General features: G+C 35.4%; 1 protein-coding gene across 1 annotated transcript; it reads right to left on the bottom strand.

The window, feature by feature from the left end:
* Positions 1-1,372: 1,372 nt before the first annotated feature.
* LOC106143192 (sodium-driven chloride bicarbonate exchanger) lies at positions 1,373-18,325 on the bottom strand. Its single transcript, XM_060945519.1, has 14 exons — positions 18,235-18,325; positions 11,867-11,977; positions 10,748-10,804; positions 9,843-10,325; positions 9,615-9,734; positions 9,278-9,352; positions 7,745-8,820; positions 5,196-5,348; positions 4,960-5,109; positions 4,220-4,885; positions 3,872-4,114; positions 3,325-3,530; positions 2,701-2,794; positions 1,373-1,462 (listed from the first exon to the last, which is right to left on the bottom strand). The coding sequence occupies exons 1-14, from the start codon at positions 18,323-18,325 to the stop codon at positions 1,373-1,375; spliced, it is 3,615 nt and encodes a 1,204-aa protein (XP_060801502.1).
* Positions 18,326-19,149: the final 824 nt, after the last annotated feature.

Here is a 19,149-nt window from a genome sequence, read left to right on the forward strand (position 1 = left end):
TAATATGTAGTTGTATGTATATACCTAACCTAAAGTATATACTGACTGTGCTCACTTATAATAACAAAAGAATTTATTGAATTATATAATGTGTAATAGACAAATGCTATTTCTACTTAATCAAAATATAGGGGTTAGAAAATTTAATCCTAAACTACTGGTGTTAGGGTGTTGGCACTTCGTTAATCATTTGCACGTGGTTACCTACTTACTACGGTTCTACATTCTATTTGGGCATAGATTTTCCGGTAGGTATACGAATTGGACGCATTAGAAAAAAAAAGCAACTCCTGTGAGAAAGCAGGTTGATTAAGTATCCCAAGCCGTACAGAAAAATAACACAAGCAATACAGAAAAATACACAGCAATAATAACCTTCACTATGTAACCGTAACCTGTTGTTATAAATTAAGTAAATTTTTGACAAGACTCTGAAAGACTTGACTACTATCTAGTCGTGTCTTTTTCTTGTTGGTTACTCCGTAAGGGTTAAAATGTGTAAATCTAAAAAGAAAGTGACAGAAGTGAACCAATTTTATATTCGTGGGTAGTTTAACTAACCAATTTATTAATCATTTCAATTTACGGTTTCTCGCTCAAAGACAAAATAAAAAAAAAAACAAAAGTAATAACGTCAAAATATAATTACTCAAAAAGTCGCGGTGATGGGCACGGTATTTTTCAACCGCCTTCAACGGTTTTCAAACATGTCTGGCAAATAAACTTGTTATATGAAAATACATATTTCTATGTCTTTGTTCTAATCTACGGAACATTCAAGCTATAATTCATAAATTTAAAAGATATCTTACTAAATTAGTGGCAGAGTTCATTTAGTATCAGATATGGCTTTACATGAAATATTACTCAAGCAACAAGTAGCAGTTTACTCAGTTTGATAGATTGCTCGTATACGGTAGGTGAAAATCATTTATATATTTCATGCCTGTGATGAACTAAGGATAAAATGATCTAAGCTACATACGAGCTTTATTACTATACGAGTACTAGCGAATTTTATTAACCTTTTTTATTGTTTTTTATTTTAAAATAGATATTTTGTGCTTATGCTAAATAAATATACTCATACAAAAATAAACAGCTATTTATGAATATCACACTAGAACTAATTATATCACTTACAAGGTGGTTAAGAAAAAAATAGTAAGTACGATGAAAATAGGGGAAAAAGCCATAATCATTAATCAATTAATTAAATTACTAATAGACGAAATTAAGTTATATAAGTTCACATTAAACATATCTAAAAGTACGTAATGCTAGACATAGAGTTTAAATACTGATGAAGATATATATTTACCTTACATTTACAAATAGCATAGTTAATTAGAGTTTATGACTTAAGAAAGTTTTAGACCGAGGTTTCAGCCGAAGTGCTGTTTTTTCTAGAATCACTCCTTTTACTAGCACTCCAAGACTCTTTTCGCCGAAGCAGTTCGTTCTGGAAAAGAAGTAAATATAAAATAATAATAATAAAAACAAGAAACATATAATATTCGTGACTTTTACTTTACATTAAAATCGACATATAGATATTAATAGGTATTGCTGAATTAAAGTACATACATTTGCAAAATACCACGATAATAACGAGAGTTTGGAAGCAGTTATATGACAATGAATTATCACAGAAATTGACAAAACTAAATGTTGTAAAATAAATCTAATAGTTGAGAAGCATGCTAAGGATAAGACGTTTTTAAACATTTAAAGCATTTAATCAACACTTCAAGTGAATTATGAAGAAGACTACAAATACATTTATTTGAACAAGTTATTGTGCATAGTACTTACATAAAGTAATTAAAAAAACCGCCAACAGGATCGTAAATAGTATTAGTCTAGCTATTAAATTCAAATACGAATAGATACAAAATATTTCAGTAAAATTCTAGCTATTTATAAAAAGTGCAAAACAGATTATATACACTCTACTAAAATGAAAGAAATAATGTTGTAGTCTAGAATAAATAGGTAGATAGGTATTTTGGAATCAGTACGAGTATCTGTGTATAGAATTTTCTGTGATGTTAGAGAATATAAATCGGAAAATGTAAATATAGTAAATAGATAACCATATAGATATCAGTTCACATTGCAAGCGAGTTTATGTGAGATCGATTAATTCGATAACTGATTTATTTTATATCTTGCCTCGCTTTCGATGTGAAGGATCGGTAAACTATCTTTTTAACTCATAGAAATCTTAATAACTGTGCATGATTCACGTAATTTCAATACTAGTATTTTTTTTACTATGTATATTAAGCATTTTAATTCATCTTTAAAAATTCCTAATGCCTAGCCTGCTCATTATCATATCATCTATATACCTAACATAAACTTCTTTCAATTGCCTTTCACGTTGCATCCATAACCTCATGCAAACGTTTTGAAGCTCTGAAATTCAATGCTCTGATATTCCTGACATCAATTAAAGTAACAAACTAAATAGTCTCCCCTTATAAATTTCTTAGAGGTTAATTGAATTTGTTAATAATCATATGTACAAAATAAATTCTTGAATTATCTGATCTTTAAAACAAGTTTTTTTATTTAAGATTTCTACGATTGTTACTCCATGCTTGGTGTTTGGGTTAGGTACCATGCGTCCATGCGTGTCCAGTGGTCATACGACACGGGGCTACTGTGAACCACTCAAAACTTGGTGTCATTAACCACCTTTGATTCCTCCTCTTCTAACTCGTCCATTGTTGATAATCTTCTTTCGATCTCAGATAGTGTTGTTTTTGATATTTTCTTGTGCTTGTTACTGAAATTAATTTGATTAACATTAATTAAACGACAATGAGATTGATCTGAGTAATTATCCTTTCAATTAGGATCAAATTTCACAATCTAACCATAATAAGCAAAATCTCTCTTCACACAAAAATGTAAATATAAAAGTATTTAGAATCGGCCCTGTTATAAGGCGGACTCATTGTTATACAGCTCTGTTCAAATATTTTTTACATATGGACGTGTACTTCACGAGTTAACAGGTAGGCACTTGTATTTTCTTTTATCTTTTAAGTACTGTAGAATGTTCTTAAATCTCGCTTTAACTGTCAACGGAACAGTCTACAATTTATCCAATTGCAATATTAAATATTGGGTAACAAAACTGAAAGGCCACATTCAGCTATTTGGCTTAATCATAGATTTGAGATTAATTTTTAGATTGGTTAAAAAAATTAGGCAAAAACATATGAACATAAAAAGGAGTGACGACTCATTGGCTGAATAACGCCATTTTAATAATTTTATTTAATAGAATTTAATGATATGGCGATTCCTTACTTTTTCTTTCCTTGCTTATGTTTGTGTTCCTTGGAGTCGTTTTTATTTTTACTTTTATTGCTATTATTCACTTGCTTCCATATCCCTGTCTTGTTGACTTCCTCTGATATGTTTATCGATGCCAAGGGAATGTTCATTATATTTCCATTTATAAGTGGAATTTGGAGATTCTCTTGATATGGAGGCGGGCTTGTCTTTGTTGCATCCTGTAATAGGAAATTCTAACAAACATAAGCACATAATAAAAATAATATTTGTGATCAAGAGAACAATTGACTAAACTTACCTAAAAGTAGATGCAACAGAGGAAAATTTATATGAGAAAAAAGTCGCAATGGATAAGGAAAATAAGTCCTACTGTGGCAAAAATAAAATGCGGTGCATGAACTTAAAATTACTTTTATTTGAAGAACAGCTGATTACATCGAACAACTAAAAATAACGCTACTAATGGCGGGATGACAAGGAAACCGAAATAATGATCTTCCTTTAAAGACAGATGATATATTCATCGGCAAAATCTTAAAAGTTTTGCATGCCATCCCACCTCAGCGTCTCCAAGTTCTCGAAATTCATCCTGGTTCCTCTTTGTCATCTCTGGCATTACGTCATCCAAAATCTTCAATTCTCGTCTGGTGAAAAAAAGATCTAAAGATTTCCTGATACCGATCATCACAACTAACATCAGTGGGAATAATATTGATGTCATCGAGAAAGATTTTATAACCCAAAGACAAACTAAACAAGTTAGTTGTATAGCAGTGAAGATGTGAACTCGACGAATGGGAACCTAAAAATAATGAAAATTTGTATCATAATGTTAATGTACTCATAAAAAATTTACTCTTGAATGGCTCTTATTCAATATTGGTGATATTGGTGTAACCCATTTTACCTGTCTTAGGAACATGTGGTCCGGTTGATACTTTTGGGGCATAAACATGATCAAAATTCTGTCAAAAAATTGCAGTCCTTTGAGCGAAGCTGCTCCCATGTACAAAAATACTCCAAATAATACCGGCATTGGTATGTGGCTCAATATAGGCGTCAGGACCACAGAACATCCTATGGTCATAAATATCAAAATATGTGTAACTCTTTGTTCTCGTACTCCTAAAAATTGTGGTTTTTCACCTGGTGCTGCACATTCTGATTCCACTTTTAATGAATTGACATGATTAATACTTAACACCGTTGCTGCTACAAACCATGGCAGTCCCATAACAGAGCAAACTTGTATCAAAATTGCTAAAACAAACAGATCTAGATGGTATCCACACCCCTTTTTCAATTTGTTCTCTTTTCTGTTTACAATGACGGCAGTTATTTGCTGATCCATGAATATTAATATGGTGCCGAGAAGTGCTGGTAAAATCGCCACCAAAGCAGAATAGAGGGGGTTGCCGTTGAAGGGTGTAATTATCCAATTTCTTGACGGTAGTGTGGGTTTGAATTCTGATGGTACTTCTAGTTTAGGTGTTTTGACTCCAACTTTGTAGTCCAAGAAGGACATCGATAAAATAGCAATGATAACGGAAAAGTCACTGATTACTTGTCGGATCTAAAAAATATAATATATTTAATAATACCTAATCATTTTCAGATATTTTATAACGTTACAGAAAAATTGTTTACCTTAGAAGGAAAGAAGAGAGAGTTTTTAAAGTCTTTCAAAATAACAGAAATAATGAATGTACCCAAAAATAGTATAATTGACATCAGATAAACATCTGGTACGTAAACTTTCGTGTCGCAGCCTGCTCCCGCCAAAGTTCCATTATAAATCTAGAAAAAAGAATAACACAAATTTATTTAATTTTCTTGATCATATTTAGATCAAAATCGAACAAGTTTTTAATGAAATTCGATACCTGACAAGACCCTTTGTCTACGGCGGTCCAATCGAAGTGGTCTGGCACTCTAGAGTAATTGCTTGGCAAACAGTAGCACTCATAATTGAGAATTTCGTCGGGGCGTGTCTTTAGTGGATACTTTTTCCCGATAGAAATTACGTTTTCCACTGCCTATAAATAACGATATTAATTAAACAATGAATAAAAAGGTTTTAAAATATTATTCGAAGAGTGTTACATAAAATGTCATAATTTGACTACCGATATATTATTTACTAGCTGTGCCTGCGACTTCGTCCGCGCGGAATAGTTATTTTGGGCATCATTGAAGCCCTCAAGGATGCTCCTTCCCCGATTTTTTTCACATTTTCCATTATTTCTTCGCTCCTAATAGTTGCAGCTAGACGTAATCCAAACATATAATAAAAGTGTAACTGAACTTTGTCTGTACATTGAAGATATTTAAGAAAAAAAAAATATAAGGGGTCTTTTTAGGGTCAATAGAAGCCAAAACAATTTTTTTTAGAATTTTTGTCTGTCTGTCTGTCTGTCTATCTGTCTGTCCGTCTGTCTGTCTGTATGTTTGTACGCGCATCACGCAAAATCTACCGAACGGATCTGAACGAAATTCGGCACAGATATAGTTAGTAACCTGGATTAGAATATAGGCTACTATTTATCCTGAAATTCTATCCCAAGGGGATGAAATAGGGGGTGCAAGTGTGTATGGAACTTCGTCATTTTTTAAATCGATATAAAAAGCTGTTAATTAATAATTATAATACATAGACTGATAGACAAAACTGGAGTCAAAATCTGTACTAATATTATAAAGCTGAAGAGTTTGTTTGTTTGAACGCGCTAATCTCAGGAAGTGCTGGTTCGAATTGAAATAATCTTTTTGTGTTGAATAGACCAATTATCGAGGAAGGCTTTATAAGGCATATATATATATATATATATAACATCACGCTGCAACTGTAAGGAGCGAAGAAATAATGGAAAATGTGAAAAGAACACGGCGAAAATTATTCACCCTTGAGGGCTGCAATGATGCCCAAAATAACTATTCCACGCGGATGGAGTCGCGGGCACAGCTAGTATAGCCTAAAGCCTTCCTTGATAAATGGTCTCTTCAATGGCATCATCGCTGCCTACAACTGTAGGCAGGTCGATGGGGCGGCCGTGACGGCCTGGGTCTTCACGACTTCATACACTGGGAGTTCCCATCGGCGGCGGCGTTATCACTGGTCGACGACGTCTGCCGCAAGGCAGCGAGGGGAGAGTTTCACCCGACGGCCCGGAGGGCGGGCGTGGAGCGGCGAGATGCCGCGCAGGTGGCTGTGTGATGACGCGTCCGCCCTCTCGAATATCTAGGTTCTCCCACTTCAGGTCCCTGCGGATCGTCGAGTTCCTCACGAAGCGCGGGACTCCGACGACTGCTCTGAGACGTTGGTTCTCTTGGGCTCTGAGTCTTCTCCTGTTGGTCTCAGAGCAGAATGCGTACCACGCCGGGGCCGCGTACGTGACGCCTCACGATTCCGCCGGATCTGACGTACGTTTGGTAGATCCCGAGCTTCGTCCTCAGGGGGAGGCTGGAGGAGAGAACTGCGTGAAGTCTCCCCCTGGCTGCCTTGGTCATGAAGCTTGCGCTCGCCTCCCGCCCCTTTTATACTCTGCCGCCGCTAGCCGCGTCGAGCGCGGTAACCGTTACGCAAAAATAATCCTTATAGCATGATTCAGTATTTACGCGCGATGGCTTGCTAGCGTATTTCATTTCATGTATAAGTTTGGTATTTCTATACTGATTTCGATGATTCTTTTTTTATTGAATAGGTACTTATATTAACTTTTAAGAATTACGAATGAGTGTGAGTGTTATTGGTATTATAAACATCAGAGTAAAGAAATATAATCAGAAATCTCCGAACTGCTAAGCTATTAGGAATTACACGTGTTATTGTGAGTCAACCATAAAAGATAGACTTATGCTGTCTTGGGATATTTTTTTAATAATTTTATGTAGAATATTTATATTATACATGGTTTCGCTGTATCTTTAACCATTAAGGCTGCACACGCGACGGAAGCTTAAAAAATCAAGTAACTTCTCCCGTTTTCCCAACATTTCCTTTCACTGCTCTTCTCCTAGTGACTGTAGCGTAATGAAAAGTATACTATAACCTGCTCAGGAGTATGAAGAATAACTGTACCAAGTTTCGTTAAAATCCGTCAAGTAGTTTTTGTTTCTATAAAGAACATACAGACAGACAGACAGACAGACAAAAATTTTACTGATTGCATTTTTGGCATCAGTATCAATCACTAATCACCCCCTGATAGTTATTTTGAAAATATATTCCATGTACAGAATTGACCTCTCTACAGATTTATTATAAGTATAGATATAGATAGAAGATAGATATAGATAGAAGATAGATAAGGTACACAAAATCTTATGGGATGCAAATTGGGATTACACATGAATTACAGGAAACTGGAGTAAAAGTAGGCATGACAAAAACAACAGTGTTAGTCATTACGTAAATAAATTCAAAGTGCGTTACCTTGTAAATGAATATAAATGCTATCAGTGTAGCAAAATTCTCCTCTGTGAATCTGGTTATGTAGCAAACTAGAGCGCTTGCATCAATTGCCACCAATATAACGAGAATTATTGTAATCCATGTCCCAATACAAAATCTAAATGACATATAATCCCAACCCGCTTGTTTACAAAATTCAAACACAATCGTTTCAAAAACTAACACGGGACCTGTTGATCCTAAAATTGTTAACGGTTGTCCTGAAAAGAAACCGTATCCCATGCCACATACAAATCCTGATATTAAAGACTCCATGGCAGCCATATTTTTTCCAGTAGCTTCACCTAATAATCCTCCAAATGTAATAATAGGTGACAAACACGCAAAATATAGAAAAATCCAAGATGCTATGCATTGAAGCGCTAACGCATCTTTAAAATCTGACCAATACCACGGTTTTTTCCTTTTCAAGTCATTTATTAGACCTCCAAACAGCCTCCCAGTTCTAGCCAGCCCCGATTCCTCTCTTTGTTTTTGTTCTTCTTCTTCTTCATCAGGTTCATCTTTCGGGTTATTATCATTGGGACGTTTACGAGGATCTTGTGATGGGATGGCTGCCGGCGGTTCAATACGAATAGCCGGATCCCATTCACCAGGCGGCAATACAGTTACCGCATCAAGGAACTCATCTATTCCTGCTAGCAAATGGTCTCTCTTCCTAGCGCGATATGCTACTTCATGGAATATTTCATCGGACATGAGAGTTGCCATTGCTCTTCCTATCTCATGAAAACTAGAATTACTATTTGGTGGTCCGAGTAATACGAACAAAAAACGTGTTGGCACGGGTACTTCTGTTAGGTCACCCATTATTGTTCCAGTCTTCAGTCTCACAAAAGCCGAAAGAGTTTTTTCAAGAAAATCTACTTCGCCAACTAAAATGTTGGACGCTTCAGCTCCTGGTGGTATTTTTCGCATAAAATTGGTATTACTTTTGTGATTTATATCTCCATTCATATGCAGATCACTGGAACTATGATTTCTTGGCATTGATAAGTTACTTGGACTCTTTACCATACCTTCATCATGAGCAGAACCTAAAATTTAAAAATATTTGTTGATATATTTTACATGCAGTTAATAAGTGTATATCACAAAGCAAAGTACAATCGAGAAAGAAAATTTCTTAAAAATAAGTGAAAAAATCATATGTGCAAAATGTTTTATTGTAGGTACAGCTGTGGTTTCAATGTGTAGCATCCGAGATTCAAAAATATTCTGTGAAATCACAAAAAGTGAAGTCAATAAATATTTAATAACCTATTTTATGTATAAATGTTAATACAAAAGCACAAACAAAGCTAGATTATTCCTATTAGCAGTTTACATTGCATTTAGCGTATTGTTATAGCTTAAAATAATTTCAACGACAAAGCAAGAGTAAAATAGAACAGTTAAAGTCTTAAAAATTTAAATTAATAATGATGTTGATGACATAATCGAAATTAAGACGTGAAGAAAAAACATCGAAGACATTTAAAGAGAAGCGGTTACCCGCATTAGGGATGCCTAGGAAACGAGTGAATTCTCCTTTGTGGGAATGCCCCCCTGCAGAACCGCCTTCTTCCACTGCAATATAACAATATATATATGCCCATTTAACAATACTTCAATAAACCGGAGTCAATAATTTCCCTTAAAACTGAACAATTTTGGGAAAGTTATTCACAGATTTAGACATATTGTAGACATCAAAAGTTTTTAGACACAACATAATATATACAGCAGTTATATTAGCGTCAGGTGCGTGCGCTGTGATGATTACACGTACAGGGTGTAGGGTCAGTGAGCTGAATTTTACACATTTTACTACTCCTCGCGGTCGGCTAACCTGGAACAGCTAGATAGGATCCTCTGGTATCGCTTGCTTCTAGAAGGGCTGTGTGAGGGGACGTGGTAGACCCCCGACAACCCCTGGAACTAGAGCGTCGAGAGCCACCCTCCTGGAAATCTGATAGGATATTGCCAGATTTTCCATATAAATTCTGCTTTATAAACATGCGTTACTTTTGACTTTATTGGATCTATTAATGAGTAATTGATACGTTCTAAAACTTACTTTTACATGACGAATGATTCCTTCCAATATCAGCAAGTGATCGTATAAGGGGTAGTCTGGACATATTATTGTGATTTCGTCTCTCATGTTGATGTCTATGTCTTCGTAATAGAGCATCTTTAACCTTTTCTCTACTGTCATATCCTAAGGAACCATCTGCTACCATATTATCTAATACACTATCAGCAACTTGTTCTAAAGAATTGGCTTCCAAATCCAAAATAACAGATCCGTTTAAAATCAGACTTCTCAGTTCGAAGAGCGAATGAAGCGACAAAGTCGCTACGTGTGGTTTCGACCATCGGTTTCCACCTTCTTCGACATCTTCTTCAAATTTAATCCATCGAGCGGTTTCTTTCCATTCAAGTTCATCACCCTCTTTAACCAGTTCTTCCATTTCAGAAAACAATGGATGTGATTCGAGGGCTGCATCTTCCACATCTTCTCCCAATATAAATTGGACTCGTTGAGCTGGCGGTGTTACTGAAAATCGGTAAATCTTATGAGTTATCAATAGATACGATGACAAAATAATTTAATAATAATACCTTCTAAAAGTACCTAGAACCATTCTAATTAAAAAACCCGCCAATTAAATTTAATAGCTAATTATTTTACATTCACTAACACTAAAGGACCTAGTACCTAAAGTTAAGTAAGTAAATGTCATGGAAATAATTTATAGAAGAATAATAAAAATAAATTAATAGGAAAGGCAAAATATGAGACTAAGAAATACTATAGGTATTAAATTCATGCGTATTTATGAAATGGGTATAAGGAAAAAAATCTGTTCTGATTTAAGTAAAATAAACTCATGCTCATTCAGGCGATTGTAATAAAATAAATCTCTGAGAAATAAATTATGCCCAAAACAGAGGAAAGGGCTTGACATATTGCCTTACATGTTTCTCCATCATCGGTGACGCTCAGTCTTCTAACTCGTGCCATTATTGGAGGCCCTAAGAATTAAATTATAAGGCGCTGTTGATTGATGTATTATTGTCTTGTAATAAACAAATTTAGAACAAAGGCGAAATGGGTGTCAACAATCTTCAAGTTAATTGAATTTATATAGACGCAGAAAACAGAAAAGTCTAGGGACTCTCCGCTAAACGTTTATTAACAGAAAGGAAATAAGTTTTTAGATGATATAAACTTGGTTCAGAATGCCGTAATATAACAAGTAAGTTATAGTTGGTTCGCTGGCAGTTTATACAATATCAAAGGCTAACTAGCCACTTGTGAGATTCAATGAAACATGAAGTTCAGTCTCTAATAATACGCCATTTCTATCTCTCTTACGTAACTTGGGACCTTGAAATGTAATCTTCATAATATTAGTGATTAGCTGTGAGGGAAATCTAATTTAAAATTGTCTGAGAAGAGCCAGATAAGGAGGAAGCGATTAAGGGTTACTTTTTTAGCTCCCGTGATGTTTGTTTATTTTAGATTTAAAGGTTTTCTATGAATGATTGACACTTTGCTATTGCTGCCTATGCGGCAATAAGTGAAAGTGATGACTTTTTTACGTAATGCAGAATAACATTTGAAATTTGGGAAGTATATAGAAATTTGAGATATTAATTATTTTAAACCTATGTAAATATATAATTGTATATATTTCTGACTTGAATTTTCATTTATAAACAACGTCATGTGTTATTCCTGATAATAAAATTATTTTTGTAAAAAAAATATTGTCAACGATTAGATTTTATAGATGACAACGATTCTGGTTGCTTTTTTATCCATTTTTCTGCATGCATCTGCATGGTTGAATTAAAATTTGCCCTGTGTCAAAAGATTTTTTCTATTTATAAAAGCAATTTTGGCTAAAAGTGTGCCTTTTCGTCTTCTGAGTAAGAAATTTCTGAATATAAAGTTTCCCACATAGAAAGACTACAGTATCTGCGGTTACATACGACATAATTTTTCTGAAAAATCAATTTTTTGGAACAAAGTCTCGGATGAAACTCCAGTCCTCTTAACAATAAGGCACTATATACAAAAACGGTGCATACCAGGTCTATCAATTTCCTTCTCTCCATTGCGATGGTGGTGTTTGTGTTTCCGGTGTGAGTGGCGGCGAGCGGGCACGTGCACTCCGACGAATACGGTGTGAGCGCGGTGACCTGGAAGCAGAAACGCAATTAGCCTTTTTTTTCATAAATAGAACAATTAAATAAAAAAAAGACAGAGCTGTGGCTCTTGTTGAACGATGGATGTCGAATTTTAATGATGATGATTCATACAAAATGGCAACGCCTTTAGGAATGGAATTTCCAAAAATCATTTCTTAGCGTTATCTAGATAAAATGGCCCAATATCTTAATCGTTTCTTACGTCATTCAAAGAAAATAAAGAGAGTGGTCTTATCCTAAAAAGAAGAACACGATACGGGAAGAGCTTACGATACAAATATTTATTGCAGCAAATATATTTTTGAATACGTAACGACTTATCGGCATGTCATTGACAAACTTGTCATTTGCAGCGATGGTATATTTCCGTTCTTTCGAATAATCGAAGTACAATTTGTGATAGCATGTGCCTTAAGTTACGATAAAATATTAAGCCACCTTAAAGAAGGAGGTGGTTCTCAATTCGACCGTATTTTTTTTTTCTTATAAAGTTGGGTTTCGTTTTGCCCATGGACTACCAACCTGTCACCATCTTAGTTCTATCACTGAGCTGTCCAGCTGAAAGGGGCCTTCCAGTCTTGACGAGACTGTTAGCGCATCTAAATATTCTGCAAGGGACGTAAGACGTTTGGTATGCGTAAAGATAATGAGAAACATCGAACTGCAGATCGAGATAACAATAAAAACTTTTTTTTATTAGTGGCCAGTGTCTTTTAAATATTTTTAAACAGCTGTTATTTGTTTGTGTGTTTGTAATTGTTTGAAGCATTGCTGGCATACAGCATAGTAGGGTGACAATATAAATAACAAACTTATTTTAAACTTTCATTATAATTTCGACTTTTATTATATTTTGGTATATAAATAAGCAACACATTTCAATAATGATCTTGAATTACAGCATAAATATTAAGTACTGAATTTATCAGCTTAATAAGCGCGCTTTCACATTCAATCTTCTACTTTTTGATTTCCGATTCGATTAATTTAAATAAGTGCACTTGAATTGTACAGTAATATTAATGTACTTACAGAAATTTACTCATAATAATTTGTTTAATCATTAAGCCATGCTCAATGTGGCCTTTCAGTCTTTTCGAGAATATTGGCTCTGTCTACCCCTAAGGGAGAAAGATTTATGGTTATTTGTAAATTTACTCAGATAAAAAAAAACATATTAGAAAAATAAATTAATTCTAATATGTTATAGAAAAATAAATTAATTCTTATATGTTTTTTTACTCTTAAAAAAAAACTACCGGAGTTGGAATGGGACAAACCGCTCGGTTTTGTATCTATATTTATTTACAGATATAATTTACAGTAATATAATCTACAAATATAATATACTAATCTAATCTATAATTGACAAATTCCCTATAAAAAAAAAAGATTCGAAAAGTAACCTTTGGCCCTTTGGTTTTTGAAGTAGGTCAATGATAATCCACTGAAGTTAAAAGGTATCGGGAAAATCCCTTAAGAGTTCCGCTCGTGATTCCCACTCACCGCTATTTCTGGATACTGCTCTGAATGCATAATCTGTACAGTAAGCATCATAGAAAATGACTGACTCATTCTGATATAATTTCCTCACTACTTGACCATCAGCATTAATACCTTTAGGACCTTCAGGACTTACAGGATAGACCTTCTTCCTCCTGGCTTTAGTCCTAGTTTCATTCTAATCACTTACAGGATGAGGATGAAACCAGGACGTGGTATGTCTTTGACTATGGATACTGGTTTGGATGTGTCATATTTCTACACGAACCGGCTCCCATTTAACCCCCGCAACCTTTGCAGGTAAACTTACTCATGGTAATACATCCAGTTACCTGAATGTGCAGGTATCCTCAATTTCTACAGGAAAATAATTATATTTCACATAATATATTTCCATATCTTTAATATATAAACTAAAGGAGCGACGCCAAGACTTAAATGTCTATCGCTAACCTGCATTAGATTTCTGATACATAGTTAATTAGTCTGAGTACCTACTGCAGATCTAATCTAGTCTCATCAAATGGAATGTTATTAGGCACTCGGGCTATTACAGGATCACATTTAATTTCAACGTATCTTGAAGTAATTTCGAAATGCTTACTAAGCTCTTTACGAGAACTCTCAATCATTATCAGAATCAATTATAGTCAAAAAACCTTTTGGGTTGAAAGTTGTCAATGTCCATTAGTACAATGAAATAGTACATACATAAATATATTCACGTCTATATCCCTTGCGGGGTAGACAGAGTCGGCAGTCTTGAAAATACTGATAGGCCTCGTTCAGCTCAAAAGCTCCCAAGTTTATGAGCCTTAGTCGCCTTTTACGACATCCATAGGAAAGAGATGGTAAAATAGTTGGGCTGTATAAGTCCTCTAGATGGACAATATATATACATGTGTATTGCCATCTAGGAAGGAATAATAAAAAGTAAGTTGTAAAGGAAGGAATTCCTCAAGGCGATGCGAGGGTACTTGGAATGAAGGGATCCCTTGAATACCAATGTGCAAGGAGAGACGGGAAATAATAATAGATGATGTATTTTCCACTTGAACGAGAAAAAATAGCTTAGGTAATTTATATGAACTAGTAGGAATAACATATATACGTTGCAAAATAAATCAATCTATTGTTATCTAGACTAGCTTTGACCCACGATTTCGACCGCTTGAAGCGATCTACAAAATGCAACGAATCCAAATTTAACGCCATCTAAGAAAAAAGCGACGAAATTAGCACCACCTTCAGAAAGCAACGAATGAAACACTATCTACAAAAGAATATAGGTTTTTCGCAAATCCCACGGGAATATTATTTTTACCGGTACGATGTTCTTCTCCAGACTCTTAATTATACTTATACGTGATATTTAAAGGAGATTAACTCGCAGTAGATAACCCGTGGAGGGTTAACAAACAAACAGACAAATAAACTCTCGTTCGCATTTATAATATTAGTTACATACATACATATGATCACGTCTATATCCCTAGCGGGGTAGACAGAGCCACCAGTCTAGAAAAGACTGATAGGCCACGCTCAGCTGTTTGGCTTAGTGACAGAATTGAGATTCAAATAGTGACAGGTTGCTAGCCCATCGCCTAAAAGAGGAATCCCAGGTTTATAAGCCTATCCCTTAGTCGCCTTTTACGACATCCGTGAGAAAGAGATGGAGTGGTCCTATTCTTTTTTGTAATGGTGCCGGAAACCACACGGCATAATATTAGTTAGCCCAATCCTAACTAATATTATGCCGTGTGGTTCCCGGTTAATCTTATTCCCAGCTATAAAGACTGTTTTGTGGTTACTTTGATCCAAAGTTAGACGCGGTGAGATTGATTTGTCTTTGCGTGCGGTCGGGTTGAACGTAGTGCGAAATAGCTCTAACAGAGAATAACGGGAGGTATATTCCAAAACGGGAGAATTACGCCTTAACCTCTTAAGGGATAGACATAATCACGTTTAGCTATATGACTTAAGTAAGTAAGTAAATGCTTTATTGTTCACTAAAGGAGTACATTACAAATAAAAACAGTACCTACAGTACAAAGGCGGGCTTATCCCTAAGTGGGATTTCTTCCAGCCAACCTGACAATAAGAGGATCATATACAAAATTGAGGCAAGGGTGAACAACAGTTCTTTTAACGAGTATTATCATTAAGACATGACTTTATGATAAAATTGAGATTAAAAGTGACAACTTGCTAGCCCTGAAAGAAGAATCCAAAGTTTATATGCCTTTCCCTTAATTTCCTTTAACAATTTGCTGTTATCTTTTAATACTTTGGGACCGTAAATATGTTTTCGAATTTGTTTATTTTTTTTTGTTGTTGTTTTAAACGTAAAGGTATTTATGTAGGTAATGCCTTTGTTTTTATTATTTCATTTATTTTTCTGTAATGTATTCACAGCTCAGTAGTATTTATTATTCACACCGCACGTGCCCGCATGTGGTATATTATATTACATTTAACCTTGCGGTTTTAGCGGGGTTTGTATCGTCTGTTCATAATTCAGTAAAAATTAACGTAATCATTGAAAAATACGACATAAATTTGAGTTTTAATTTAGTTTTATTTTTTATATTCGAATGACTAACAGCTGACTATATTAACATAAATAAAAAAGATAAAAAAATATATATACGGTACCTACATATTAGGTACACAGATCGAGTTAACCTCGAAGGAAGTTTAAACTTGTATTACGAGATACTAACTCAACGATACTATATTTTATAATAAATACTTAAATAGATAAACATCCAAGACCCAGGCCGTCATACATAAGCTATATAGTAAAAAACAGGTCTTCACAGAAATACACTAACTTTATCGGGACCGCCGCCTACACATACTGCATCAAGGTGAGGCCAAATGAACTTAATGTATGGAAAAATGTTTAGTTAACTGACTAGAAAGTCTAATTAACTTTAATTGTATCATTGTTATCATTTTATTGTTATTTTAAGCCAGCCGAACGTGGTATTTCGGTCTCCTCAAGTCCGTTAGCTCGGTCTAACATGCCACAAGGCATAAAGACTTAATATAATATGCATGTTTATAAAATAACAGCCGCCCGTTATCCAAGGTTTATATTACACATTTCGTAATACAAGCCGAGGTAGCTAATTTCGCGATAAACACATTAACAGACTTAATAAACTTTTATTGATGCGATCGCTGGAAAAGTTCAGCGTGTTTTCATCGATCTGGGCATGGGGATGTGTTCCCGAAGACCCTCCGTTAACGACAATCTGACCTACTTTCGTTCCCGTTACAAATTTACAAACACTTGACTGCACGACGTAGACACCAAAGCCTTAGATTGTTTGCGCTTTAGATTTGTTAGATTAGATGCGGATGAGTAAAAAAAAATATCTATGTAGATAGTAACTTTTATATACTATTCTTATTTGCATAAGTGCACTGTGGTTTCTGGCACTAATCAGTCTTTTTAAGACTTACGGCTCCCGTCTACCCCGCAAGGAATATAGACGTGACTATATGTATGTATGTGTAAACATACTACAACGCCGACATATTAATATAGTCGGAAATTTATGTATAAATAAATGTATGCGACATTACTGATGTCGCCACATACCTACTCTATATTAAAATAAATCTGTATTCTTTATTTTGATGTAAAAATATTTTAATTTTATCAGAATGTCATCCAATTATTTATAACCGGGACCGACCCCGGCGTCCTGACATTTATGAGTATCTATATTGTAAGGTTAACAATGTAAACAAGAACTTATTAGAGGCACAGCTATAACCTTAAAATATACTTAAACCGGGTAACCGTTATTCAGGGAGACTAATATGTGGTTTTACTAAGACAATTTTTGAGTGTTGGGCTGCGAGGTCTTTTGGACCCAAGGTCCGGTTTTGACTTTATCCACTCAAAATTCAAATTTTTTTTTTATTCGAAATTCAATTCGTCTGGTTTTCTCTCTCTCATCTTCGCGCGTTCCCGGTTGCACCCTCCACAGAAGTGTTTGGGGCCCGGAGTCCGCCTCCGCCACTTTTCCGGTTTTCGTGGTAACCAAAAAGTTACCTCTGGACAACGAATCTACTGAACCAATTTTGATAAAACATACATACATACATAAAATCACGCCTCTTTCCCGGAGGGGTAGGCAGAGACTACCTCTTTCCACTTGCCACGATCTCTGCATATTTCTTTCGCTTCATCCACCATGTTCTTCATCCAATTTTGATAAAATTTTGTACAAAATAAACATTTTGAAGGCCACGTTTGCGCCTTCTTTAGGAATCCAGTACAAGGCTTGCCTCAGTATGTGGGTAGTCGGAGCCTGTGGCCAATCCAGTTCCTCGGCATTCGATCTGCTGGGCGATCTGGTCTTCATTGCAACACTCTCACAGGTTTTCGTTTAAGATTTTCTCTGACCAATAATCACCGAGTATACGGCGAACGAAGAGCTATGTGTGTTGGTTGAAGTTAGTATGCAATAAATAAATATATACGGGACAAATTACACTGATTGAGTTAGCCTCGAAGTGAGTTCGAGACTTGTGTTACGAGATACTAACTCAACGATACTATATTTAATAATAAATACTTATATAGATAAACATCCAAGACCCAGGCCAATCAGAGAAAGTTCTTTTCTCATCATGCCCTGGCCGGGATTCGAATCCGGGACCTCCGGTGTCACAGACAAGCGTACTGCCGCTGCGCCACAGAGGCCGTCAATGAAGAATGAACAAACCTTCGAAGTCCTGCTCAGTGTAGTCATGATGCGTGTGTTTCCTTGCGGCTGGGTCGGTTGGCGCCTCATCATCATCAGCTCTCGTCTCCATGTTCCACGGTCTGCAACAAACAAATGTTTCCAATTTTACATACATCATATATCACGGAATCACATCATCATATAGTGCCGTGTAAAGTGCCAAAGAATAGGACCTCTCCATCTCTTTCCCATGGATGTCGTAAAAGGTGACTAAGGGATAGGCTTACAAACTTGGGATTCTTTTTTAGGTGATGGGCTAGCAACCTGTCACTATTTGAATCTCGATTCTATCATTAAGCCAAATAGCTGAACGTGGCCATTCAGTCTTTTCAAGACTGTTGGCTCTGTCTACCCCGCAAGGGATGTAGACGTGACCATATGTATGTATGTATGCATATATCACGCTTTTATCCTTTCCGGGGTATATAGAGTCAAAAGCATCGAAATTATCGACTGAAACGAAAGACTGGAACGTGGTCTCAACCAAGCTCAGAATGAAGACATCCTAGAGCTTATGGTGGAATTGAGATTCAGATAGTTACAGGTTGCTATACCAGCCTTCTTTGTTTACAAGTCTTTCCTTTAATTGGTTTATACAATCTGTACTGAAAGAGAAGCAGCTGCTACACATTTTGTTCTTAGCGGCATGGTAGCTTGCACTACATGAATGTGCCTATTACTTTAATCACTGTTTACGACATCACATGTGTAGGGAACCATATGGCAGGCAGTAATAAATGTGATAAACAAGTATATTTGTCTGGAAATAAGCAACCTCTTGTGTATCTTACTGGCCACAAATAAAAACTAAATAAAATAGAACGACGAAAATAAAAAAGTGACGATCGGAAGACGAAAAAAGAGCAATTATTAACATATAATATACTCGTATTT

The sequence above is a fragment of the Amyelois transitella genome, chromosome 2 (assembly GCF_032362555.1).
Source record: "Amyelois transitella isolate CPQ chromosome 2, ilAmyTran1.1, whole genome shotgun sequence".
Lineage (NCBI taxonomy): Eukaryota > Metazoa > Arthropoda > Insecta > Lepidoptera > Pyralidae > Amyelois > Amyelois transitella.

Bases quoted from the DNA above. Each gene is read 5' to 3' on its own strand.
- LOC106143192 (XM_060945519.1), bottom strand. From the start codon at position 18,325: ATGGAGACGAGAGCTGATGATGATGAGGCGCCAACCGACCCAGCCGCA. The intron at 9,353-9,614 runs GTTAGCCGACCG...GTTATATTGCAG, and splicing joins ATCCTATCTAGCTGTTCCAG to TGGAAGAAGGCGGTTCTGCA. The intron at 8,821-9,277 runs GTAACCGCTTCT...TTTAAATTTTAG, and splicing joins CCTAGGCATCCCTAATGCGG to GTTCTGCTCATGATGAAGGT.